The following is a 27,159-nucleotide window of genomic DNA, read 5'->3' on the forward strand; positions in this document are numbered from 1 at the left end:
ACCACGGCCCCTCCCACTCTGAACAATAGGCAGGACTACCATCCTGTGCAGCACCACAGCCCCTCCCACTCTGAACAATAGGCAAGACTACCATCCTGTGCAGCACCACAGCCCCTCCCACTCTGAACAATAGGCAGGACTACCATCCTGTGCAGCACCACGGCCCCTCCCACTCTGAACAACAGGCAGGACTACCATCCTGTGCAGCACCACAGCCCCTCCCACTCTGAACAACAGGCAGGACTACCATCCTGTGCAGCACCACAGCCCCTCCCACTCTGAACAACAGGCAGGACTACCATCCTGTGCAGCACCACAGCCCCTCCCACTCTGAACAATAGGCAGGACTACCATCCTGTGCAGCACCACAGCCCCTCCCACTCTGAACAATAGGCAGGACTACCATCCTGTGCAGCACCACAGTCCCTCCCACTCCTCTCTGACCTGGCGCAGGGCCTCCCGCAGCAGTGTCTGGAAGGGGAAGACCCCACAGAGGACAGAGAGGATCCAGAACAGGAAGAGAGCCCCAGACTCCCCCGTCTCGCCTCGCCGACGCACACTCTCCTGGCTCAGGAGCATCAGGAGCTGAGAGGAGAGACAAACAATCAAGCCATCATTTAAAGTGCATTTTTCAAGTTCCTCTTTGCATTACTGGCATTATCACTGCCCCCACCCTTAGCTACGGCTAAAAAATAAGACAATGCCTATACTTAAACAATGCACTGCTTTGACATAAGAACACAAGAACATAAGAAAGTTTACAAACAAGAGGGGGCCATTCGGCCCATCTTGCTCGTTTGGTTGTTAGTGGCTTATTGATCCCAGAATCTCATCAAGCAGCTTCTTGAAGGATCCCAGGGTGTCAGCTTCGACAACATTATGGGGGAGTTGGTTTGACGTGCATTGTTTAAGTATATTGGGTCACTGAACAGCTGCAGAACGGAAATAAACAGACATACCCCTGCATGTGTTTGTATAAGCTCAGATAATTCTGCAGAGGAATAATGTATCCTTGTGCTGTATTCAAATGACACAGCTGCATGACTGTAAGGGGGTCTGCTACAGGACAGGAGGCAGCTTGTTTAAGCAGCTAATGTTTGATTTTTTAATAATACATTAGAAATCATTTCAAAGCCATTTGTAACAGTATGTATCACTGAACAGCCCCAGTACAACACTGATGTGTAGGAATGTTTGAAGCATGTTACTGTGCTAGTCTTACCCATGATGCACAGTACAGGGCAGGGTTGGTGTAGAGCACTCCAGGGTTCTGTTTCTCTGGACTCGGATCCCTGTAGTTCCCATAATCCTCAGCCAGGGTGACGGCCAGTCCAGCGATGGAGGTCAGGAACAGAAGAGCAACCAGGAGCTTAACGACAGGCCGAAAACAGGATGAGAAAAAAAACCCACCCCTGCACTGCGGAAGACGACAATCCTTTCACTTCCATTTGATTGATTTATTTTTAATGCTGCTAGGTTCTATAGTAATGAAAGGAGAAGGAGCCATCAGTTCCCCCCCCAGCCTTCCCTCCTTTAAGACAGACCCCCCGAGCCCCCGCTACTGTATCAAATACCTGTTTTGTGCAGTACAGTCTGGAAATATGTGTGCTGGATGCTTTCTTCTTGAAGAGCCCCAAGAGGTGCCATGGGGCCGTCAGCCACAAGAAGCCCAGGGGAATCCACACCAGAACAGTCTGTTCCAGACATACCGGCAGGTCTGGATCAGACCGCTCCAGGAACGATGCATTCTGGGGCATAAGAAAGAAATCAGCTCCCAGCTCACTGAATAGGGTTCCATTACTGCAATAACATCCTGATTCATATCTACTGAACACTGCTGTATCTGAATAGCACCATACAGGCTGCATTCTCAAATCTATTTCATATTCATATCCACTGAACACTGCTGTATCTGAATAGCACCATACAGGCTGCATTCTCAAATCTATTTCATATTCATATCTACTGAACACCGCTGTATCTGTATAGCACCATACAGGCTGCATTCTCAAATCTATTTCATATTCATATCCACTGAACACCGCTGTATCTGTATAGCACCATACAGGCTGCATTCTCAAATCTATTTCATATTCATATCCACTGAACACCGCTGTATCTGTACAGCACCATACAGGCTGCATTCTCAGATCTATTTAATCAAAATTGTATTTTATCAGAAAGGAAAAACACACCAAATACATTTACCAAACCAGAAAGAAACAACTCAGGTTTTTAATACAGGATTATTATAATTTCTGTTTTAGTAGTCTTACAGAGAAACTTGGTATGGGTATAAATGAATTATTTTGAATGCTACCACTGTCTGTTTGAGTTATCACATACATGAAGTGGCTCTCATCCACGCCTTGTCTCTGAATGGCACACCAGAGTGACCTCACTGTCCCCTGCAACCCTCTTCCCTCTAGTGGATGGATCCCATTTGTTGTTTTGTTTCTTTAACCGTTGACATCTAGCTCACTAACAGGGTATCAAATGGTTCTATTTGTTGTCAATAGTTACCTATTATAAACTAATAACCCCCCCACTGCTTACTAAGCGATTGCAACTCAAAGTCTATGGGTTTTTATTACTGAAAATGGTTCAATATAGATCTAGAAAGACAGAACTGTAGTGAGATCGACTTGTACATGATATTGACCCTTTCTTATTAGGGGAATATGGGTTACTGGACTGACAGCTCAGAACAATGTAACGTGTGTTAATCAGTAAAGTGGGGTCTGGTTGTATGCAGTGAGAAGGCATGATTGACTTACTGTAGTAAATGATGATCAGATAATCCCACTTTCTGTAACTGAACCCATTTCACGGTTTCTTTTGCTCTTAAATTACATTCATTTTCACAGTGGATGTACAGTGCCTTGCGAAAGTATTCGGCCCCCTTGAACTTTGCGACCTTTTGCCACATTTCAGGCTTCAAACATAAAGTTTTGAAACTGTAATTTTTTGTGAAGAATCAACAACAAGTGGGACACAATCATGAAGTGGAACGAAATTTATTGGATATTTCAAACTTTTTTAACAAATAAAAAACTGAAGAATTGGGCGTGCAAAATTATTCAGCCCCCTTAAGTTAATACTTTGTAGCGCCACCTTTTGCTGCGATTACAGCTGTAAGTCGCTTGGGGTATGTCTCTATCAGTTTTGCACATCGAGAGACTGAAATTTTTGCCCATTCCTCCTTGCAAAACAGCTCGAGCTCAGTGAGGTTGGATGGAGAGCATTTGTGAACAGCAGTTTTCAGTTCTTTCCACAGATTCTCGATTGGATTCAGGTCTGGACTTTGACTTGGCCATTCTAACACCTGGATATGTTTATTTGTGAACCATTCCATTGTAGATTTTGCTTTATGTTTTGGATCATTGTCTTGCTGGAAGACAAATCTCCGTCCCAGTCTCAGGTCTTTTGCAGACTCCATCAGGTTTTCTTCCAGAATGGTCCTGTATTTGGCTCCATCCATCTTCCCATCAATTTTAACCATCTTCCCTGTCCCTGCTGAAGAAAAGCAGGCCCAAACCATGATGCTGCCACCACCATGTTTGACAGTGGGGATGGTGTGTTCAGGGTGATGAGCTGTGTTGCTTTTACGCCAAACATAACGTTTTGCATTGTTGCCAAAAAGTTTGATTTTGGTTTCATCTGACCAGAGCACCTTCTTCCACATGTTTGGTGTGTCTCCCAGGTGGCTTGTGGCAAACTGTAAACGACACTTTTTATGGATATCTTTAAGAAATGGCTTTCTTCTTGCCACTCTTCCATAAAGGCCAGATTTGTGCAGTATACGACTGATTGTTGTCCTATGGACAGAGTCTCCCACCTCAGCTGTAGATCTCTGCAGTTCATCCAGAGTGATCATGGGCCTCTTGGCTGCATCTCTGATCAGTCTTCTCCTTGTATGAGCTGAAAGTTTAGAGGGACGGCCAGGTCTTGGTAGATTTGCAGTGGTCTGATACTCCTTCCATTTCAATATTATCGCTTGCACAGTGCTCCTTGGGATGTTTAAAGCTTGGGAAATCTTTTTGTATCCAAATCCGGCTTTAAACTTCTCCACAACAGTATCTCGGACCTGCCTGGTGTGTTCCTTGTTCTTCATGATGCTCTCTGCGCTTTAAACGGACCTCTGAGACTATCACAGTGCAGGTGCATTTATACGGAGACTTGATTACACACAGGTGGATTCTATTTATCATCATTAGTCATTTAGGTCAACATTGGATCATTCAGAGATCCTCACTGAACTTCTGGAGAGAGTTTGCTGCACTGAAAGTAAAGGGGCTGAATAATTTTGCACGCCCAATTTTTCAGTTTTTTATTTGTTAAAAAAGTTTGAAATATCCAATAAATTTCGTTCCACTTCATGATTGTGTCCCACTTGTTGTAGATTCTTCACAAAAAATTACAGTTTCATATCTTTATGTTTGAAGCCTGAAATGTGGCAAAAGGTCGCAAAGTTCAAGGGGGCCGAATACTTTCGCAAGGCACTGTATATACTGTATAATATAACTTAACAGAAGGAGCATGTTCAACAGAACTTAATCAGGGGAAGTGGAAATTCAGCCCTTAGTTTTGCAGCTAATAAAGGGCTATTATTTAAAAAAAAAAAAAAAAGATCATTTTTAAGCCCTCAATGTGAAAAAGATTTATAAGTTTTGCATTTCATGTTGGCTTTGTGGTGCTCTGTGAGAACATCGTCCAGACTGAGTAAACCAGAGTAAAGAGATGACTAGTGAACCAAACAACAGAGTAAACCAGAATAAAGAGATGACCAGTGAACCAAGCAACAGAGTAAAGAGATGACCAGTGAACCAAGCAATAGAGTAAAGAGATGACCAGTGAACCAAGCAACAGAGTAAAGAGATGACCAGTGAACCAAGCAACAGAGTGAAGAGATGACCAGTGAACCAAGCAATAGAGTAAAGAGATGACCAGTGACCCAAACAACAGAGTAAAGAGATGACCAGTGAACCAAGCAACAGAGTAAAGAGATGACCAGTGAACCAAACAACAGAGTAAAGAGATGACCAGTGAACCAAGCAACAGAGTAGAGATGACCAGTGAACCAAACAACAGAGTAAAGAGATGACCAGTGAACCAAGCAACAGAGTAAAGAGATGACCAGTGAACCAAACAACAGAGTAAAGAGATGACCAGTGAACCAAGCAACAGAGTAAAGAGATGACCAGTGAACCAAGCAACAGAGTAAAGAGATGACCAGTGAACCAAGCAACGGAATAAAGAGATGACCAGTGAACCAAACAACAGAGTAAAGAGATGACCAGTGAACCAAACAACAGAGTAGAGATGACCAGTGAACCAAACAACAGAGTAGAGATGACCAGTGAACCAAACAACAGAGTAAAGAGATGACCAGTGAACCAGACAACAGAGTAGAGATGACCAGTGAACCAAGCAACAGAGTAAACCAGAGTAAAGAGATGACCAGTGAACCAAACAACAGAGTAAAGAGATGACCAGTGAACCAAACAACAGAGTAGAGATGACCAGTGAACCAAGTAACTGAACAATCAGAAAAATACTACGCTGTTATAATTTAGTCAAGTGCTTCAGAATTTTTCATTTATCACATAAAATGACAACATTTTACAAAAACAGCAGGTGAGAGAAAAAATATGAATGTATGTTTTCAAACATTAAGAGAACTCAATTGAGTCAAACATAAAAAAAGAAAAACTATGAAGATGATATTCTAAATATTTAACAAGCAAATTGTGTTTCACAGATTTATTTCAAACTTACCCAGAATGTTGATCCACAGAACTGAGTGAGTGCTGCTGCCATTACTGCTGAGGACCTGTCCTGTCTGCTGCTTGTGGGCTTGTGTCCTCTCACACACTCGCTATATATCTCTACACTGGGCTTGTGTCCTCTCACACACTCGCTATATATCTCTACACTGGGCTTGTGCCCTCTCACACACTCGCTTTCATCTCTGCACTGTAAACAAGGCAGGTCAAAGACTGACAGTGATTCAGCACAACAAACAACTTAAATCATTGATAAAGAAGAACAAACAGAATGATCCATGGGATGCTTCATACTGCTCATCACCTGGCTCATATTTCACTGGGAATGACATACATTTTATTACAGCCTCTACAGGAAGTGGACACCCACTTGAGAAGAGACCCCTTCGATGTAACAGTGATATGAAGATTAGGGTTAACAAACCATCCAGTTTCATCCTCCATTGTATTTTATATGGCAAGTGAAACTGTTGCCATCTATTGATTATATCTGTATGTCTCCCAATGGCATTAACAGCACCAGATTTCATGTGTGAAAAATAAACTGGTACCCCTCCTGTAACTCACATTTTAATTGCAACCACTGAACCTTTTGGGGAACATTTGTCCATTGGCATGCTTTGTGTTCCTTTTTTATATGATCTATTATGGTTTTATTGTTTTTTATATTATGTAAAACAGTTGTCTTGTTTTATAGAAGCTGCCTCACTGAACAGTAAATATCTCTTCTTATAAAAACTCCTACAGCCCTTTCATTCCTTACACACACACGGCACATATCAGAGTCTACAGGCAGAGTCTACAGTTTATGATGAAAACAAAATGTTCTAAAGTCCGATCTGCAGAGATAAACTTCTGCATGCAAGCACTGCAGCCTGTTAATAATTAGATGTGCTTTGGTAATGTGTTACTTGAGGCTGAGCTAAGGGTCTGTGTTTCAGGGCATGATCTGTAGCTTCAGGTATGTTTGTGTGTCAGAGTTAGGTAATGCATTGACTGCCGATGGCCGGAAATGTTTTTGTGTTTGAATGCAGACAATACAGTGTAGACTGGGAGAGGGGGGGCCCTGCTGCACACCTAACTTCCTTCAACATGGTGTGAGAGCCTGGGATTGGTTGTGCATGTTGGAAATTAACTGAGAAGTTGCTTTAAACAGAAACTTCAGTAGAGCGCTTCATTATTTGGAAGTAAGGAGGTTTAAACACCAGCAGGATTATCACAGCATAAGAGATGCATTATTATCCCCCTCAATGTAGGTGATTACAATAGACTCTGTGCATTGTGTCTCTGCTTGCACTAATAGCCCTTATACTGGAGAAGCCCTGCCCCTGTCCCCTCGCTCACAAGAAAGACAGAACTGACACTGTAGCAGATGCACAGGAGGTACATCACTCAGGATTTCACAAATTTCAAATGAACTTCTTAGTATTTGTTTTCTTTCTTTTAATCAACAAGTGACATTTAAAAAAAACAAAACACACACACACACACACACATTTTGTTGTCAGCAACATCCCTCCTGTGCCCAAAGTATCCTTCAGTGGAGACAGAAATGCTGAATTAAAAGGCTGTAGTGGCTTTAAAGGACGATTCATCAACATCATGCTTCATTTCTTTTCTTTCTTTTTAAATCTTAGTCACAGAGTGCAAGGCTGACACACTAAACCTCCCATTATACACGGTCACACCAGACGGCAGCACAGCAGAGATTCAGAGGGGCATCTGCACTGTATAACATGATTAAGCTAGAAATGCTTTAAGACATGTCAAGGAGGTTTTTTCAGTTGATCAAAGTGTTCAAATATGACTCATCTAAAGCATGTCTTTCAAAACAAAATGTGCAAGTAAAATACGTTAATGATTTAAACTGACAGGCATATTTAGATCAACTGAAGGGACTCCGAAATCAGAAGGAACTGAGAGCAATCTGAATACATATTGGCAAATAAAGTAAGAACAGTAAGAACATGTAAAAATAGCAACGCATTGACATGGTGCTGATTTGCAGTACAATGCTTCCTATCTAAATCGTTTTAATCCATTGCACTCTGCTCCCAATTGTGTGCTGAGTCACTATGACATGATGAGGGTGCACGCGTTGCACAAAGAGAAGCAGCGCCCCTAACAGCCAGGCACTCTCCTGTGGTGGTGACTTCATTAGTAGAGGTGCTTGGGACCAAAACTAATTCTAACTTGTCACTTTTCTAACTCTGTTTCATTATTTTTGACGATTATTTTAGTGGTTTGATTCTCACAAGTTTACATGGGCCTGTTCTCATCCACTAGCCTTTATCAAATGTTCTTGGCGATGGCGTTCAGGGTTCGAATCTTGCTCACATCTGACACTTTGAGTGCATATTCAGGGGCGGACAACGCTGCCCCCATGCTAACACAAGAATTCCTGCAAAGGAGAGAGCAGCAGTCACTTTATTAACCTGAAAATAACTCTCAGATCTCACTCAGCAGCACTCAACAATCACAGCTGATGGACATAAAGGAATATCTATCTGAAGCACTGAGAAAAAATAAAAACCATTGCAACTACAGCGATATCTTTAAACCCTGCTATCCATTCTCATACAGACAAAATACAGGGAATGGTGCTGATTTGCAGTGCACGGCTTCCTTCCTTAGTCATCTCTGTGAATCATGCAAGGGAAAGGCATCTCTGAGAAAGGGCTTAAGGTTACAGTAAATGTATTGCTGTTCATTTGGATTGAAAAATGTCCAACTTTCCTGCAAGCAGCTCCTTTCACTTTTGCACTACTTTGGAAAACCTGCGTGCCGACAGATCTCACCTGAATTTCATTGCAGAGTCCTTGCTGGAGCAAGCAGAGCAGTGAAACTCCTGAGCCCCAGAGCCCTCCAGGATCCTCTGCAAGTTCCTCTCTGTGATTCCTCCACCTGCAGGAGGCAGAGAAGGCACAGGCAGGAATCAATACTTAGCATGGAAACAGCAATGACTCCCATTAGCACAAACAACATCACTGGTGTCCTTATTCCTGTTACTCTTACAAAACTAGAAACTATAACTCTGAGGCATACTTCTCAATCACCCTTCTGAGTTGCACATTACTAGTTGTGTAACATTTACAGCAATTCCCTTTCACATACACTGGTGCAAATTACATGACCTTGATAAAAAAAAAAAACAGGCCCAATAGCTTTAGAAAGCTAAACTAAATTCTTCCTAATACTGTACCTTATCGGTCCTGTCAGGATCAGCCCCATGGTCTATGAGGAGGAGGCTGGGACCCCTGAACTGATCTTCACACAAGTGACAGGACACCAGGAATGACCAGTGTGAACCATGGAAAGCTACAGACAGTGCTGCTGTAGTGATATGAAGGGGCTGCTACTGGATTTGGGTGCCTTGGTCTAACACTGCAGTACTGCACAGACGTTATACAGCAGCAGAAGAAGACCACAGCGAATGCATATATAGTGACACTTTCACCATGGAAAATTTACTTACCAGGCATAACAATTATTCTTCCTTTAGCCTGTTAATAAAAAAGAGGAAGAGCGATGAGGCGTTGCTGCCGGGCACCCCTACAAGTACAGGCTTTAGAAACGTACAGAGTGAGTAGAAATGACAGGTACGGTATTTAAACAGTTTAGCAGCTCGTGGGGACATGGAACGCCAGATTTTTCGGAACCCCGCTACTTACTCTTTAAAGCACGTTTAAAGATACAGCTATTTTCATATTGTGGTATTTGGATTTTGAGTAAATGTACTTTTTCCCGGGCAAGTCATACATAACCCTCTCAGTTCCACAGCTGTACTCTTGTTGAGAGCAGACGCACACCCCCAGTAAGATAAGAAGCTAATACAGCACTCCCACTCTGCCTGAGAATATTAATGAGCCTTCCAGTCAGGATCCCACACCTGCTCAACCAGCCTCTTTATTAAAGGCAGCCTCTCCAGGGCACTGCTGTCACCCCCGCTCGTCAGCACTCTCTCGAACCCCAGCGCAATCAGGGTCTCCATGGCAACCACTGGGTCACGCACCATGTCAAAGGCTGAGATAAAAAAAAAAAGCATTAAGTACATTAGATCCCATTTCCATGGCAGAAGTCCCCCAACACACACTGCATTGTATTTAATCACATCCTGATGTAACTATCACTATTTAATCATATCCTGATGTAACTATCACTATTACCTGCTGTATTATTGAATTGTGGTTTGTCAAACTTGTACTTTGCTTGAACAAAAGTTATTGTATTTCTTGCTCTTATTGTATTACTTGTATTGTAACGCTTGAAATGTTTTTGCTTACGATTGTAAGTCGCCCTGGATAAGGGTGTCTGCTAAGAAATAAATAATAATAATAATAATAATAATAATAATAATAATAAAGGTAAATGAGGTCCCACTGCATTGCACCAAGGTAAATGAGGTCCCACTGCACCAAGGTAAATGAGGTCCCACTGCACCAAGGTAAATGAGGCCCCACTGCACCAAGGTAAATGAGGCCCCACTGCACCAAGGTAAATGAGGTCCCACTGCACCAAGGTAAGTGAGGTCCCACTGCACCAAGGTAAATGAGGTCCCACTGCACCAAGGTAAATGAGGTCCCACTGCATTGCACCAAGGTAAATGAGGTCCCACTGCACCAAGGTAAATGAGGTCCCACTGCACCAAGGTAAATGAGGCCCCACTGCACCAAGGTAAATGAGGTCCCACTGCACCAAGGTAAATGAGGCCCCACTGCACCAAGGTAAATGAGGTCCCACTGCACCAAGGTAAATGAGGTCCCACTGCACCAAGGTAAATGAGGTCCCACTGCACCAAGGTAAATGAGGTCCCACTGCACCAAGGTAAATGAGGCCCCACTGCACCAAGGTAAATGAGGTCCCACTGCACCAAGGTAAATGAGGCCCCACTGCACCAAGGTAAATGAGGTCCCACTGCCCCTAGGTAGATGAGGTCCCACTGCACCAAGGTAGATGAGGTCCCACTGCACCAAGGTAAATGAGGTCCCACTGCACCAAGGTAAATGAGGTCCCACTGCACCAAGGTAAATGAGGCCCCACTGCACCAAGGTAAATGAGGCCCCACTGCACCAAGGTAAATGAGGTCCCACTGCATTGCACCAAGGTAAATGAGGTCCCACTGCACCAAGGTAAATGAGGTCCCACTGCATTGCACCAAGGTAAATTAGGTCCCACTGCATTGCACCAAGGTAAATGAGGTCCCACTGCATTGCACCAAGGCTTAAACTATTTAAACTGATGAGAGAAATGAGAGAAAAACTCACCCTCTTTATTACAGTTAAGCTTACCACACCCAATCCAGTCCAAAAGACAAAGACTTTAGTCCAAATTACCTGTGTGAAAAGTAACCGGCAGGGGTCGTGAAGCGGCTGTAAAAGAAAGAAAGAAAAACAATGTATTCACTCACAGTATTTTTATTTATTTAGTTATTTATTCAATTATTTTTATGTTGGAATTTGAAAAAAGGGGGATTGTGCTGTTGAAATAAAATAATTATGGAATGTTATATTATAAAACAGTCCCTAAAAAACATAATTGTGATCAGGAGTAGGTCATGTGTAAAACACCCTGTAAAAGTGGAGTGCCTCTTACCCAGCAGCTCCACACAGAGCTGTGTGTCTACACTCCTGCCCTCTCAGCGCCCCCAGCACCACTCCGCCTGCTCATGTGTAAAGCTGTGTAGATGATCAGTGCCTCTTACCCAGCAGCTCCACACAGAGCTCTGTGTCTACACTCCTGCCCTCTCAGCACCCCCAGCACCACTCTGCCTGCTCATGTGTAAAGCTGTGTAGATGATCAGTGCCTCTTACCCAGCAGCTCCACACAGAGCTCTGTGTCTACACTCCAGTCCTCTCAGCGCCCCCAGCACCACCCTGTCTGCCCCGTGACTCTTGCACAGGTGGATGTCCCTCTTCATGACCTCCACCTCACGGTCCGAGTACAGGAAGTCTCCCCCACGTGGACAGATCATGGCAAACACAGGGATCTGGACATGCTGCTTCACAACCTGCAGCAGACCTGAGCAGACCTGACCTGTGAAGCTTGGTGTACAAGCTTCACAGGTCATGTCATGACTGTATGCATACTTTGTTCCCTCAGGACTCACCAATACTGGGTGTGATGCCTCCCTCCAGGAGGCTGGAACACAGCTCGATCCTGCAGGCACCTGGAGGTGGTGGAATAATACAGTAAGCATCCTAACAGACAGAAGATAAGAAGTAACTGCATGCATGTAGATATGCTGTACCTCCTCTTTCAGCGTTTATTGCGGATTCCACTGAATCCACGCACACCTCCATCAGAAAGCCATCAGCCATCCCTACAGAACCAGAAAACTGTATTGAAGCATAACAAGAAAACAATAAAGCATAAATGTGTGCTTGTGTTACCGGAAACAAAGCCTCTTACCAGACAGACTGAACTTCATAGTGTTCTTCTAATCAGCAAATATTTACCTAACTAAACAACACCTAACAATGGCAGGAACTTGTGATTATGGTTTTAAGGGATGTGTATAGAACACACTCTGAATTTCTTGTGATTATGGTTTTAAGGGATGTGTATAGAACACACTCTGAATTTCTTGTGATTATGGTTTTAAGGGATGTGTATAGAACACACGCTCTGAATTTCTTGTGATTATGGTTTTAAGGGATGTGTATAGAACACACGCTCTGAATTTCTTGTGACAATCTAATTCTACAATAGCCATCAGGTTGTAAAGCTGGTAAAAAAAAATGAATATAAAGCCATTATTCTTGAGTCTTTACATGGTTTTGATAAACAATCAAAATTAATTTAAGTGTGGGTTGGATTTGAACTTTATGCATTCATTGGATTGGACTTCAAGCTAAGCGCTGTGGAGCTACATAGTCCTGTTTATTTATATATATATTATATATACAGTGCCTTGCGAAAGTATTCGGCCCCCTTGAACTTTGCGACCTTTTGCCACATTTCAGGCTTCAAACATAAAGATATGAAACTGTAATTTTTTGTGAAGAATCAACAACAAGTGGGACACAATCATGAAGTGGAACGAAATTTATTGGATATTTCAAACTTTTTTAACAAATAAAAAACTGAAAAATTGGGCGTGCAAAATTATTCAGCCCCTTTACTTTCAGTGCAGCAAACTCTCTCCAGAAGTTCAGTGAGGATCTCTGAATGATCCAATGTTGACCTAAATGACTAATGATGATAAATAGAATCCACCTGTGTGTAATCAAGTCTCCGTATAAATGCACCTGCACTGTGATAGTCTCAGAGGTCCGTTTAAAGCGCAGAGAGCATCATGAAGAACAAGGAACACACCAGGCAGGTCTGAGATACTGTTGTGGAGAAGTTTAAAGCCGGATTTGGATACAAAAAGATTTCCCAAGCTTTAAACATCCCAAGGAGCACTGTGCAAGTGATAATATTGAAATGGAAGGAGTATCAGACCACTGCAAATCTACCAAGACCTGGCCGTCCCTCTAAACTTTCAGCTCATACAAGGAGAAGACTGATCAGAGATGCAGCCAAGAGGCCCATGATCACTCTGGATGAACTGCAGAGATCTACAGCTGAGGTGGGAGACTCTGTCCATAGGACAACAATCAGTCGTATACTGCACAAATCTGGCCTTTATGGAAGAGTGGCAAGAAGAAAGCCATTTCTTAAAGATATCCATAAAAAGTGTCATTTACAGTTTGCCACAAGCCACCTGGGAGACACACCAAACATGTGGAAGAAGGTGCTCTGGTCAGATGAAACCAAAATCGAACTCTTTGGCAACAATGCAAAACGTTATGTTTGGCGTAAAAGCAACACAGCTCATCACCTTGAACACACCATCCCCACTGTCAAACATGGTGGTGGCAGCATCATGGTTTGGGCCTGCTTTTCTTCAGCAGGGACAGGGAAGATGGTTAAAATTGATGGAAAGATGGATGGAGCCAAATACAGGACCATTCTGGAAGAAAACCTGATGGAGTCTGCAAAAGACCTGAGACTGGGACGGAGATTTGTCTTCCAACAAGACAATGATCCAAAACATAAAGCAAAATCTACAATGGAATGGTTCACAAATAAACATATCCAGGTGTTAGAATGGCCAAGTCAAAGTCCAGACCTGAATCCAATCGAGAATCTGTGGAAAGAACTGAAAACTGCTGTTCACAAATGCTCTCCATCCAACCTCACTGAGCTCGAGTTGTTTTGCAAGGAGGAATGGGCAAAAATTTCAGTCTCTCGATGTGCAAAACTGATAGTATTAACTTAAGGGGGCTGAATAATTTTGCACGCCCAATTTTTCAGTTTTTTATTTGTTAAAAAAGTTTGAAATATCCAATAAATTTCGTTCCACTTCATGATTGTGTCCCACTTGTTGTTGATTCTTCACAAAAAATTACAGTTTCATATCTTTATGTTTGAAGCCTGAAATGTGGCAAAAGGTCGCAAAGTTCAAGGGGGCCAAATACTTTCGCAAGGCACTGTATATTATCTCTCTCTCTCTATATATATATATATATATATATATATATAGATAGATAGATAGATATAATCTGTAGTATTTTGTATTTAATTATATCCTTATGTAACTATCACTGACACTTATCTGCTGTATTATTGAATCGTATTTAGTCATACTTGTACTTGCTAGAACCAAAGTCATTGTATTTATCGTGCTCTTAATTGTATTACTACTTGTACTGTGATTCTTGAGATGTATTTGTTTACGACTGTAAGTCGCCCTGGATAAGGGCGTCGCTAAGAAATAAATAATAATAGGACCACAAGAGCTAGTTAACCTCGCTGGACATTATGTATGCAGTTTTTACTAGGAAACACGATTATATTATGGTAAACAACACACCAGAATATACACGAACACGTGATTTTACATCAACGTATTCCAATAGATTAGACATTCATTTAAATCATAAAGTAGAGATTGTGATGCGATACGACTATTAAAACCCTCCTGTCGCACATACTGTTTGATACATACGGTACATACATAGACTATGGTACAATTCGGAATATTGTTGTTTGTGTCTCTGGATGTGTTGTAGTGTGAACGGTACGGATACGGTATGGCATGATGCAGGATATTACAGAGCTGTACAAAACACTCGCTCTTTGTCTCAATTACTTTGCTCCCCTAGGAATACCTGTTCTTCGTATCTGTCACATTCTACACCATTTTAGAGCTCGGTTTATTAAAAACATTGATATACTTTCAGCTTCTCTGCGTGTTTACCTGTTCAATTTTTTTTTTTTTTTTTTTTTTTGAATCCAGCGAACCATCGACACCCTACATGCTTCCTCTGATTGGCTGCCTTAAAATATCAGCGGCCAATAACGTGTCTTTCTGTTTGATGCCACAACGAAACTGTCCACGTTGGGTCAAGTGATAGTAAACACACACAAAAAAAGCTACAGGTTAACTTGATTTTTTAAAAATAGCTTTACAATTTACTAAAGAGAAATCGAAAATACAGAAATAGCGTAACTTAATTTGAATGCTTGTTACTCATTCCAGCGGGGCTTTGGCTTTCACTTGTAGTATGCTTACAAATATTTTGCTGATTAGAAACCTTTTTAAAAAATACAATTTATTAGCTTAAGAAATTAATTGTTTGTTCTTCACAAACAACCACTGGATTAATTCAAGCGTTCATTTCAACAGAGGCCATTATGTACTAACTAACCCCTGTCATGTGATCACAACATGACCGCGCACGAAAAGGCTTCAGCTGCGCCTGACCCCGGAAATGTAACAAATCGCAAAATCGGTATTATTAAGTGTTTTATTCTTACAATTCAAACAACACTGTATAAAATAATGATATTTCTGGTAGTTTAATTTAATTTTATTATTATTATTATATTTTATTTTTTTAAATCAGAGGGTGAAAGGTGAAAGTTGATCCATATTGAAAGTTTTCACGTGAAGACAGTCGAGAACGCGTTGTGTGAGTGCAGTTTGGGTTATTATTATTATTATTATTATTATTATTATTATTATTATTTAAAGAATTATGTTATCAAACCTGTATACACCCTCCTTATCCGTGTTGTTCTGTAGGAGATGCTGCGCTATGCCTTTGCTTGCGGATGTCGGCTCGCTAAGGGGTTGCATTTGAGAAGTGGCGTGCAGGTAAGACCGAAAAGACCAGAGGGTGCCATATATTTATTCGTGAATACATGTAACGAAAGTTAATCGATATAATCATATACTCCAATAGCCTGGGTATCACGCTGCAATGAAAACAGCTGGTCACGCCAAGGTCATTGTCTCTTTGTTCTGTTACACCCTGAAGTGTCTCAGGCTTTTTCTTTGGCTTGCAGCAGCGTGTGCCGCAATGGCTGGCCAGAAGGGGGCGCAGCACTGCCACGGTCCAGGCGACCGTCCCTAACGCAGCCACGGATCGGATCGTGGGGAGCTGGCTGGTAGCCTGCAGTGGGATGGTGGTGGGGGCTGTTGTTCTCGGAGGGGTTACCAGGTAAGTTATGAGGTTGTGCAGTAGACCCATCCCATCTCCTGGGTTGCCTTCTTGAAGAGCTACTGAACATCGTGGGTTTCGTATAAATAACTGATTAATTACCCCCTTCTGTGGTCTGTTTTAATGCCATAGCTGTACTCAAGTCACAATACTGACTGCATACTATTAATGAGCTGAGCTGAAAAATGCACTTATATATCCCTGCAGTTCTGTTGTTTTGTCACTAGAGGGATAGTGTTGTGTCTGTTTCCTGGTGACTGAGAGCAGCACAAAGGAATATCCACTGGAAGCTGTCTTCAGGGCATCAGATGATTCTAGACAGTTAGGTTTCAGGGCTGGGGTTGGTTAGGGTTAGGTTTCAGGGTTAGGGTTAGGTATTGGGTTAGTGTTAGGTTTCAGGGCTGAGGTTGGTTAGGGTTATTATTATTATTATTATTATTATTATTATTATTATTATTATTATTATTATTTTTATTTATTTCTTAGCAGACGCCCTTATCCAGGGCGACTTACAATCGTAAGCAAATACATTTCAAGTATCACAGTACAAGTAATAATACAATTAAGCAAGATAAATACAATGACTTTGGTTCAAGCAAGTACAAGTGTGACAAAATACAATTCAATAATACAGCAGATAACAGTGTCAGTGATAGTTACATCAGGATATGATTAAATACAAAATACTACAGATTAAACACTTGGCAGATTACAGTACTCTGAAGTACAGGATTAAATGCAGTAAAATAGGGGGCAGATAAGAGCAAGTAAAGCACATTTAAAGAAGGGTGATAAGTGTCCCAGGGGAAAAACAGGAGTTCTACAGGTGCTGTCTGAAGAGGTGAGTCTTAAGGAGGCGCCGGAATGTGGTCAGGGACTGGGCGGTCCTGACATCTGTAGGAAGGTCATTCCACCACTGCGGAGCGAGGGTGGAGAAGGAGCGGGCTCTGGAGGCAGGGGAGCATAGAGGAGGCAGAGCCAGTCTTCTAATGCAGGCGGAGCGGAGAGGTCGAGTGGGGGTGTAGGGAGAGATGAGAGTCTGGAGGTAGCTGGGTGCAGTCTGGTCAAGGCATCTGTAGGCTAGTACAAGAGTCTTGAACTGGATGCGAGCAGTGATCGGGAGCCAGTGGAGTGAGCGGAGTAGTGGAGTTGCATGGGAGAAGCGAGGCAGAGAGAACACCAGGCAGGCAGCGGAGTTCTGGATGAGGGTGGCGGACGCAGGGAGATCGGTTAGGTATTGGGTTAGTGTTAGGTTTCAGGGCTGGGGTTGGTTAGGGTTAGGTATTGGGTTAGTGTTAGGTTTCAGGACTGGGGTTGGTTAGGGTTAGGTTTCAGGGCTTGGGTTGGTTAGGGTTAGGTTTCAGGATTGGGGTTAGGGTTAGGTATCAGGTTGGGGTTAGGTTTTAGGACTGGCGTTGGTTAGGGTTGGGTATCAGGTTGGGGTTGGTTAGGGTTCGGTATTGGGTTAGGTTTCAGGGCTGGGGTTGGTTAGGGTTAGGCATTTGGTTAGGGTGAGGTTTCAGGGCTTGGGTGGTTAGGGTTAGGTTTCAGGATTGGGGTTAGGGTTAGGCATTGGGTTGTGGTTAGGTTTTAGGACTGGGGTTGGTTAGGGTCAGGGTGGGTTGATGTTGGAGAGGTGCAGAGCTCAGGGAGTGAAAGGTGCCCTGGAATCATCTGCTTCCCAGTGGACAGTTTCTAGTGGAGATTCCTTTCTGCTGCTGACTGGGATCATTGGCATGTCATTATGTCCTAGTAAGATAATTGACATTGTTAAAATGGCAGTGTGGGATTTGTGTCTTTGTTTTAAAAATGGCAGTGTGGGATTTGTGTCTCTGCAGATTGACCGAGTCAGGTCTCTCCATGGTCGATTGGCACCTGATCAAAGAGATGAAGCCTCCAAGCACCCAGACAGAGTGGGAGGCAGAGTTTGAGAAATACCAGCAGTATCCAGAGTTCAGAATGTGAGTTCAACAGCACAGCCAGTTAGGGTACAGAAATACCAGTTTTCGTGGTTTGAGTTGAGTAGTGGTGTGTGTCTCACAGAATGAACCATGTGTTTGAGTTGAGTAGTGGTGTGTGTCTCACAGAATGAACCGTGTGTTTGAGTTGAGTAATGGTGTGTGTCTCACAGAATGAACCATGTGTTTGAGTTGAGTAGTGGTGTGTGTCTCACAGAATGAACCGTGTGTTTGAGTTGAGTAATGGTGTGTGTCTCGCAGAATGAACCTTGTGTTTTGTGTGAGTTGAGGAATGGTGTGTGTCTCACAGAATGAACCTTGTGTTTTGTGTGAGTTCAGGAATGGTGTGTGTCTCACAGAATGAACCTTGTGTTTTGTGTGAGTTGAGGAATGGTGTGTGTCTCACAGAATGAACCGTGTTTGTGTGAGTTCAGGAATGGTGTGTGTCTCGCAGAATGAACCTTGTGTTTGAGTTGAGTAATGGTGTGTGTCTCGCAGAATGAACCATGGCATGACGCTGCCAGAGTTCAAGTTCATCTGGTACATGGAGTATTCTCATCGCATGTGGGGGCGCCTGGTGGGTCTGGCCTTCATCCTGCCAGCCGCTTACTTCTGGAGGCGGGGCTACCTAAACCGAACCATGAAGGGGCGTGTCCTCGGACTCTGCAGCTTTGTCTGCTTCCAGGTCAGAGTGCATTTCATATTGTAAATTAGAAATGGTACCCCTTTAGATGGGACTGTTCAGCACTTTCTTTGAGAACAGGCACACTTGCTAAGTCATGAAAGAGAGAGGAGCTTGAAAGTCAATTCTTTTTTATTTTTATTTTTTTACTTTGACCTTTTTCAGATCATTGCTGTCATTGTGAATGGTTCTTTTTAAATGACTTACTGGCTTTTGCTTCTATAAAGACACTGACAGATCAAGCCTGTGTTACATATATCTATAGCAGGCAACTAGAAGTGAAGAGGAGCTCCTGAGCTCTGGGGGGTCTGCCCCCCTCTCGTCTTTACCAGCAGAGTTCCAGGGGGGGCATGATGAGGCTGTGCATTACGTAGCGAGCCCATATAGCTTTGTGAAAAGCTGCCTTCATGACTCTCCTCTTCCCCCCCCCCCCCCCCCTCTCTCCTGGCAGGGACTGCTGGGCTGGTACATGGTGAAGAGCGGTCTGGAGGAGAAGCCAGACTCCCACGATGTCCCACGGGTCAGTCAGTACCGGCTGGCAGCACACTTGGGCTCGGCCCTGCTCCTCTACTGTGGCAGCTTGTGGGCAGGGCTGTCGCTGGTGCTGCCTCAGCACAAGGTACTGTGTTCTAGGAGCAGCTGGGACTACAACATGGATTGTATATTTATCAGCAGACTGGATACTGTAATGCTGCTTTTAATGCAGATAAATTCCAGGGCTGCAACCTGCATGGGAGCCTCCTCACAGCACAGCTTCAAACTGCAATCATATAGATGAGCTGCTTCATTGGCTTTGCTCTGTGTTGGTGTAATAGCATGCAGAGGTGTCCTAGTCTCAGAACTATGTATTCACTGGGTACACTCTGATTTTGTATCTTTCAGCTGCCAGACACACGACAGATTACTGTGTTGAGGAGATTTGCTCAGGGGACCGGTGGCCTCGTCTTCCTCACTGCTCTCTCAGGTACTGCCCTCTGTGACTGGACTGTGTGTAGGTGGTCAATCCAGCAGTGCATTCGAAGGGTGGATGCTGTGAACTGCTTGCCGGGGTCTGATGACTGTTTACCTGGTCATTGGTTTGGCTGTGCTGTTCTACGTGTGGTGGATGGGTAGGAAATGGGGCACTACGTTTATTGTGATAAAGTTTATTAACGCTTCAATGAATGCTGTGTTAGTTCAGTTCTGTAACATTAACCTCACTTTTTCCATTAAACATTTTAAGGGAGAAGGGGGAGGGGGTCCCAAGTGGCTCACCTGGTTCCTTTGTCCTCCAGAGGCTGGTAGCTCGCCCTGCTCGTCGGACGTCCAGTGAGCTCAGAGCACACACCTGCAGGGCTGGCCTTTGTCCTCCAGAGGCTGGTGGCTACAGCGAGCCCTGCTGGCCAGGCGTCCAGTGAGCTCAGAGCACACACCTGGAGGGCTGGCCTTTGTCCTCCAGAGGCTGGTAGCTACAGCGAGCCCTGCTGGCCAGGCATCCAGTGAGCTCAGAGTGGACACCTGCAGGGCTGGCCTTTGTCCTCCAGAGGCTGGTAGCTACAGCGAGCCCTGCTGGCCAGGCATCCAGTGAGCTCAGAGTGGACACCTGCAGGGCTGGCCTTTGTCGTCCAGAGGCTGGTAGCTACAGCGAGCCCTGCTGGCCAGGCGTCCAGTGAGCTCAGAGCACACACCTGGAGGGCTGGCCTTTGTCCTCCAGAGGCTGGTAGCTACAGCGAGCCCTGCTGGCCAGGCATCCAGTGAGCTCAGAGTGGACACCTGCAGGGCTGGCCTTTGTCGTCCAGAGGCTGGTAGCTCGCTGACATCCTCCCTCGAGTTCCTGGGTGTAAAACAGGAAGCTGGCTCGGTCGTGGGATCGGAGGATGCCCGCTGAACTTCAGTTCTCCTGAGCTGTGTGAGGAATTGCTGCGGCTAGGGGTGAAAAATGATTGGACATACTGATCTAGCACTATCTGTGTGGTGTTGATTTCACATTTCCAGGCTGTGCTTGTTCCTTGCAGGTGCCTTCGTGGCGGGGCTGGACGCTGGCCTGGTGTATAACTCCTTCCCTAAAATGGGGGAGCGCTGGATCCCCGATGATCTGCTGGCTTTCTCTCCCACCCTGAAGAATTTCTTTGAAAACCCTACCACAGTGCAATTCGATCATCGCATACTGGTAAATGGCACTGGGGGTGCTGGCTGTCTTTATTTGCATGTCTTCGTCTTGTGATTGCTCTGTGCCGCTCTCTGTCAGTATCTCTCTATTCTGAGTGGGTCAGATATGTGAATAAATAGGTACTGAAATGGCAACTACAAACAAAGGATGTGAACACTACAAATCATATTAAACATTCTTTCAAAGTGGGTCAGGAGTCTGGTCTGTGTTGGAATGAATTGATCATCAACTTCCTCTTCCTGTGGTAGCTATCCCCTGTATGTGCAGAGATACCTCTCATTACAGTAGCTGTGTCCTGTGTCTGCAGAGATACCTCTCCTTACAGTAGCTGTGTTCTGTGTCTCTGCAGAGATACCTCTCATTACAGTAGCTGTGTCCTGTGTCTGCAGAGATACCTCTCCTTACAGTAGCTGTGTTCTGTGTCTCTGCAGAGCTACCTCTCCTTACAGTAGCAGTGTTCTGTGTCTGCAGAGATACCTCTCCTTACAGTAGCTGTGTTCTGTGTCTCTGCAGAGAGACCTCTCCTTACAGTAGCAGTGTTCTGTGTCTGCAGAGATACCTCTCCTTACAGTAGCTGTGTTCTGTGTCTCTGCAGAGAGACCTCTCCTTACAGTAGCTGTGTTCTGTGTCTGCAGCGATACCTCTCCTTACACTAGCTGTGTTCTGTGTCTCTGCAGATACCTCTCCTTACAGTAGCTGTGTTCTGTGTCCCTGCAGATACCTCTCCTTACAGTAGCTGTGTTCTGTGTCTGCAGCGATACCTCTCCTTACACTAGCTGTGTCCTGCGTCTGCAGAGATACCTCTCCTTACAGTAGCTGTGTTCTGTGTCTGCAGAGATACCTCTCCTTACAGTAGCTGTGTCCTGTGTGTGCAGAGAGACCTCTCCTTATAGTAGCTGTGTCCTGCGTGTGCAGAGAGACCTCTCCTTACAGTAGCTGTGTTCTGTGTCTGCAGAGATACCTCTCCTTACAGTAGCTGTGTCCTGTGTCTGCAGCGATACCTCTCCTTACAGTAGCTGTGTCCTGTGTGTGCAGAGACCTCTCCTTACAGTAGCTGTGTCCTGTGTGTGCAGAGATACCTCTCCTTACAGTAGCTGTGTTCTGTGTCTCTGCAGAGATACCTCTCCTTACAGTAGCTGTGTTCTGTGTCTCTGCAGATACCTCTCCTTACAGTAGCAGTGTTCTGTGTCTGCAGCGATACCTCTCCTTACAGTAGCTGTGTTCTGTGTCTCTGCAGAGATACCTCTCCTTACACTAGCTGTGTCCTGTGTCTGCAGCGATACCTCTCCTTACAGTAGCTGTGTCCTGTGTGTGCAGAGACCTCTCCTTACAGTAGCTGTGTCCTGTGTGTGCAGAGACCTCTCCTTATAGTAGCTGTGTCCTGCGTGTGCAGAGAGACCTCTCCTTACAGTAGCTGTGTTCTGTGTCTGCAGCGAGACCTCTCCTTACAGTAGCTGTGTTCTGTGTCTGCAGAGATACCTCTCCTTACAGTAGCTGTGTCCTGTGTGTGCAGAGAGACCTCTCCTTATAGTAGCTGTGTCCTGCGTGTGCAGAGAGACCTCTCCTTACAGTAGCTGTGTCCTGTGTGTGCAGAGAGACCTCTCCTTATAGTAGCTGTGTCCTGCGTGTGCAGAGAGACCTCTCCTTACAGTAGCTGTGTTCTGTGTCTCTGCAGATACCTCTCCTTGCAGTAGATATGTCCTGTGTCTCTGCAGAGAGACCTCTCCTTACAGTAGCTGTGTCCTGTGTATGCAGAGAGACCTCTCCTTATAGTAGCTGTGTCCTGCGTGTGCAGAGCTACCTCTCCTTACAGTAGCTGTGTTCTGTGTCTGCAGAGCTACCTCTCCTTACAGTAGCTGTGTTCTGTGTCTGCAGAGATACCTCTCCTTACAGTAGCTGTGTCCTGTGTCTCTGTAGAGATACCTCTCCTTACAGTAGCTGTGTCCTGTGTCTCTGCAGAGATACCTCTCCTTACAGTAGCTGTGTTCTGTGTCTCTGCAGAGATACCTCTCCTTACACTAGCTGTGTTCTGCATGATTTGCTTGTCTTCTCTCTGTAGGCAATTAGCTCAGTGGCTGCCATCACTGGCCTCTACCTGTTCTCTCGGAGGATCCCGCTGCCCAGAAGAACCAGAATTGCTCTCACCTCCCTGTTGGCCATGGCGTACATGCAGGTTGGAAAGATATCTCGAAATGCATGCAAGGCTTTTTCTAAAGAATAATGTTGCTTGTGCTAATAAGTTTTAAGAAACAGGATTATAAAATCTGGGTTAGCGCTTGTTTTAATTCAGTGATAGAAGTGTAACAAATCATCGTGCATCAATGAATAGCAATACCTTTTTACATGATCTGTCGTATCGTGAAACCAAAAGCACAACATAGCTCATTGTAGTTCTTTTTGTGGCTCATCATTAAGACCATTTGATCCTATTATGCATCATACAAGAGGCGCCCATCTCCTTATCCGTACTGTATGGTGGCCTGCATGTCGTGAGATTAGTGTTTTGTTAACACCCCTGTTCACTAAAGCAGGAGGATTCCAGTGTTGGACTTCCACAAACAGATTGCTATTGATTGCCACATAACGATTGTTTCTCTGTGTTTCAAACCAGGCTGGCCTGGGCATCAGCACCCTGCTTCTCTACGTCCCCACACCTCTGGCTGCCACTCATCAGTCGGGGTCCCTGGCACTGCTCTCCCTGGCAATCTGGCTGCTGGCAGAGCTCAGGAGAGTGGTCCGATAGACCCTGCTGCTGGATCACCTGCTCCCTTTCTCTTCAAGAAAGAGGTCCGATAGACCCTGCTGCTGGATCACCTGCTCCCTTTCTCTTCGAGAGAGGTCCGATAGACCCTGCTGCTGGATCACCTGCTCCCTTTCTCTTCAAGAGAGAGGTCCGATAGACCCTGCTGCTGGATCACCTGCTCCCTTTCTCTTCAAGAGGGAGGTCCGATAGACCCTGCTGCTGGATCACCTGCTCCCTTTCTCTTCAAGAGAGAGGTCCGACAGACCCTGCTGCTGGATCACCTGCTCCCTTTCTCTTCAAGAGAGAGGTCCGGTAGACCCTGCTGCTGGACCACCTGCTCCCTTTCTCTTCAAGAGAGAGGTCCGACAGACCCTGCTGCTGGACCACCTGCTCCCTTTCTGCATTGCTTGTATTGGGAAACATCATCCTCTACACAAACATCCCAACTCTAGCTCACAGGCTCTTGTCTGTTTCCATAATAATTTCACTGGCTAGCATGTTAAGATTTATATTGTATATCGTAGTACTACAAAGAAGCTTAGTGCGGTAATACATTTAGATATGCATTTCAAAGAGGGGTCTTGTTTATGAAAGCCTTTGATTCAAACCTATCACCATTTTATAACTATTTCTTTATCCATCTCCTCTCTAGTGGACTTCCTTTAATTCCACGATTATGCCACCAGATGGTGACAAAGGATACAGTGCAGGCTTGATTAAAATCAGAAAAGGGCTTTTTAATTCCTACTGAATGAATGTTATTCGTGAAGAAACACCAGCAGTAGGTTTATATTGACAAGAAACACAAAGAAAGCCTCTTGGAGTCCGGTTGCTGTGAACACGAACCAGGGGGTCGCATCCAAACTTCTTATTTGATTTTGTTATTTCATTTGTAAATCCAGTTTGCTTTGCAGACAGTGCCGTGTTAATCTCTCACTGCATTTGCTAAAGAGTACTGCCCAGTTTTCTTATGCATAAGACATTGTAAAATATTGTAAATTATACAAATAAATAATGTCCTAAACCTTGTTCAAGTTGCATTTTGTGTTAATAGGAATAGATTGTTTCCACAAATTGCCTTTTGGCACCACAAGGGGGTGCTCCAGGACTGGCGGTACAGCTACAATGCCGTGCTGATTTACTGTCAGTGAATGCAGACGGAGTGGTCTGTGCTTAGAGCTTGTTGGTATATTTTGAGGTGCTTACTAAATGAAAGCACATTCTAGTTGTGTGTTTAGATTGTTGCTTCCTTTTCATTGTGATTTTACAAGCTCCACATTTCACAGATGACTGCATTGCTGGATTATTCCATGGAGGAAAAACAGGCTTGCAACAGTGGTGCATAGCAACGGTGATTTTATTTCTCTCTCTGTACAAAATATACATATTTGAAATGCAAAGCAGCCGGTAGAGAGTAGATAACTTGACACACTGACATCCAGTGAGCTACTCATTTCCAATGCTATAGAAACAGTGCATGCGCATATACAGCCGTCAGGATCTCGCTCATCTTTACTGGAGGATTTGCTGCGACTCTGAAGCACTCTGGGGAGGGTGGGGTGCACATGGCACGGACACCAAAGGGACTGTAGTATGACATTTCCCCATCACTGACCGCAGTCCAAGATATTTGAGAAGGTTCGGAGCCGGTAGAGGCTCCTGCTCTACTAGAACACTAGTCTCAATGGAGTCCATGCCTATGACCAATTCCTACTGACATGCCAGGAAATGAGTCCCTTTCTACTGATGAACACAACCGTCACACAAAGAGCCAGTACGTGTCATTGGTGACCGTGGAATGTGATTCAAACATTGTTTTGTTTTGTGTTTTTTTGTTTAATTGGGCTTTAACAAGAGATGTCATCTTTCCGTCTATTCAAAATCAGTGCTTTAAAATCGGCATAAAAACACATAGCTACATAGCTAAAAGTACGTTTAATAATAAATGTGACTTCACAGCAATGCAGCTGCTGGCTGGGGAGTTATAGGTAGTGCTCTCTACTATGGAAAGACCTATACCACACAACTGGTGCAATCATATCACATGACATAGCGCATTTGTTGTGTATGTGAATTTAAAAAGGGGGTGATCAAGATATTGATTATTAATACATTTCTACCCATTGATCTTTAAAGACTAGTGTTTCCATTTTTTTCTTAGAGTTAATGCTATCAGAAAGCTCTTTCTAAACCCTTCAAAAGCATATTCTTCTTACCGAGTACTTCACACTATTTGACAGTTAACCCCTTTTATCCTGGATCTGCCAGTGGTCGTAGCTGGCATTAGAACCACAATACAATAATTTCTCAGTAGTTCTGATGAATGAACCAAACAAACAAATGGCAGAACTGAAAAAAAAGATCTTGCTGTATGTAGGCAAGAAAAGGCTAAGCAAAGCCAGAGAGAAAAACAAAACACGTAAAAACATATTTTCTGGGTAACAGCTAATCAAAACTAATAAATAAATAATATATTTTACTTAAAACATTTCCTTTGGGCTGTGGGTTCAGTTTTCTTGCTTTCACTTCACTGCCTATGATTTTTACTCAAGAGCATTGTGGGTATTGGCACTGTGATACAGTGTAGCTCTCGTGCTCCAGCAGTCTCAGTCAGGTTGTGGGTATTGGCACTCTTCACACTGTGCTGTGATACAGTGTAGCTCTCGTGCTCCAGCAGTCTCAGTCAGGGACATTCAGTCACTCTTGACTCGTGACCTTGTCAGCATGACATCACAGACGGGGCGGGGCGGGGCGGGGCGGGGCAGGGGGGTGAGCGCATTGTTTATTAAGCCTGATGCAGTAGCTGAGGTATCTAGTCATATATAAACAGAAAGTTCATTAGGCAGGCTTTGGTGTATCTTTTCAATTACTAACAGATTGCTAGAGTGGATATGATAATCTCATGCTATATAAAATGAAGAAGTTGTTGTAATTCCGTCTGCAGTGCTACGGTAACATGACTGTGGGTTTCATGGATTTGTTGATTTTTCATGACACCTCTTGCAGTGTCCGAACTGTCGCAGATTTTCAAAGGAGAGGCCCTGAAATCCAGCCAGCAAAAAGCTTTTTAAAAATCCATCCCCTTTTCTTTCTTAATGTTCCGGGTTTAGCTTAAATATTTGTTCCCATGTCACCTCTCCCAATGGCTCTTGTGTGAAAAATAAAAGCCCAGAGTCTCCCAGGAGGGCAGTGCCACAGGAGGGACCCGGCTCTCTCCAGGACTTCCTCTAGATAACATTGTCAAACAGCTGCATGGACCTCATGATGTTTTCATCCTAAAAACAGAACCAACAAAATACATGACGTCAAACCATCTTCCTACCCCTACCCCAGAGCAGCTCACAAAAAGAC

The 27,159-nt window shown here is 44.2% G+C and overlaps 3 protein-coding genes and 1 pseudogene across 9 annotated transcripts in view; 1 reads left to right on the forward strand and 3 right to left on the reverse strand.

The window, feature by feature from the left end:
• abcc2 (ATP-binding cassette, sub-family C (CFTR/MRP), member 2) overlaps positions 1-5,898 on the reverse strand; it is a 31,471-nt gene extending 25,573 nt beyond the window's left edge. The window contains exons 1-4 of the mRNA XM_034026812.3: positions 5,779-5,898; positions 1,575-1,748; positions 1,223-1,369; positions 445-585 (exon numbers count right to left, since the gene is read on the reverse strand). Coding sequence (XP_033882703.3) covers positions 445-585; positions 1,223-1,369; positions 1,575-1,748; positions 5,779-5,820 — 504 coding nt within the window. The 5' untranslated portion in view covers positions 5,821-5,898. The remainder of the gene's footprint in view (positions 1-444; positions 586-1,222; positions 1,370-1,574; positions 1,749-5,778) is intronic.
• Positions 5,899-7,223: 1,325 nt separating this feature from the next.
• On the reverse strand, positions 7,224-15,922 carry LOC117415353 (copper homeostasis protein cutC homolog; annotated as a pseudogene).
• On the forward strand, positions 15,663-24,837 carry LOC117415350 (cytochrome c oxidase assembly protein COX15 homolog). Of its 2 annotated transcripts, none has more exons than XM_034025579.3 (10): positions 15,663-15,745; positions 15,859-15,930; positions 16,122-16,276; positions 18,115-18,237; positions 18,733-18,919; positions 19,368-19,535; positions 19,799-19,880; positions 20,911-21,065; positions 23,125-23,238; positions 23,677-24,837. In XM_034025579.3, exons 2-10 carry the CDS (start codon positions 15,862-15,864, stop codon positions 23,806-23,808), a joined length of 1,185 nt encoding a protein of 394 aa, XP_033881470.3. In that variant the 5' UTR covers positions 15,663-15,745; positions 15,859-15,861; the 3' UTR covers positions 23,809-24,837. The 2 variants fall into 2 exon arrangements, with proteins under 2 accessions (XP_033881470.3, XP_058881958.1); XM_059025975.1 differs by having other exon boundaries at positions 16,125-16,276.
• LOC117415351 (Kv channel-interacting protein 2-like) overlaps positions 24,831-27,159 on the reverse strand; it is a 122,488-nt gene continuing 120,159 nt past the window's right edge. For all 6 annotated transcript variants that reach the window (XM_059025977.1, XM_059025979.1, XM_059025978.1 and 3 more), the window contains one exon: positions 24,831-27,083. In XM_059025977.1, the coding sequence (XP_058881960.1) occupies positions 27,036-27,083 (48 nt within the window). In that variant the 3' untranslated portion in view covers positions 24,831-27,035. The remainder of the gene's footprint in view (positions 27,084-27,159) is intronic.

The sequence above is a fragment of the Acipenser ruthenus genome, chromosome 7, assembly GCF_902713425.1.
Source record: "Acipenser ruthenus chromosome 7, fAciRut3.2 maternal haplotype, whole genome shotgun sequence".
Taxonomy (NCBI): Eukaryota; Metazoa; Chordata; class Actinopteri; order Acipenseriformes; family Acipenseridae; genus Acipenser; species Acipenser ruthenus.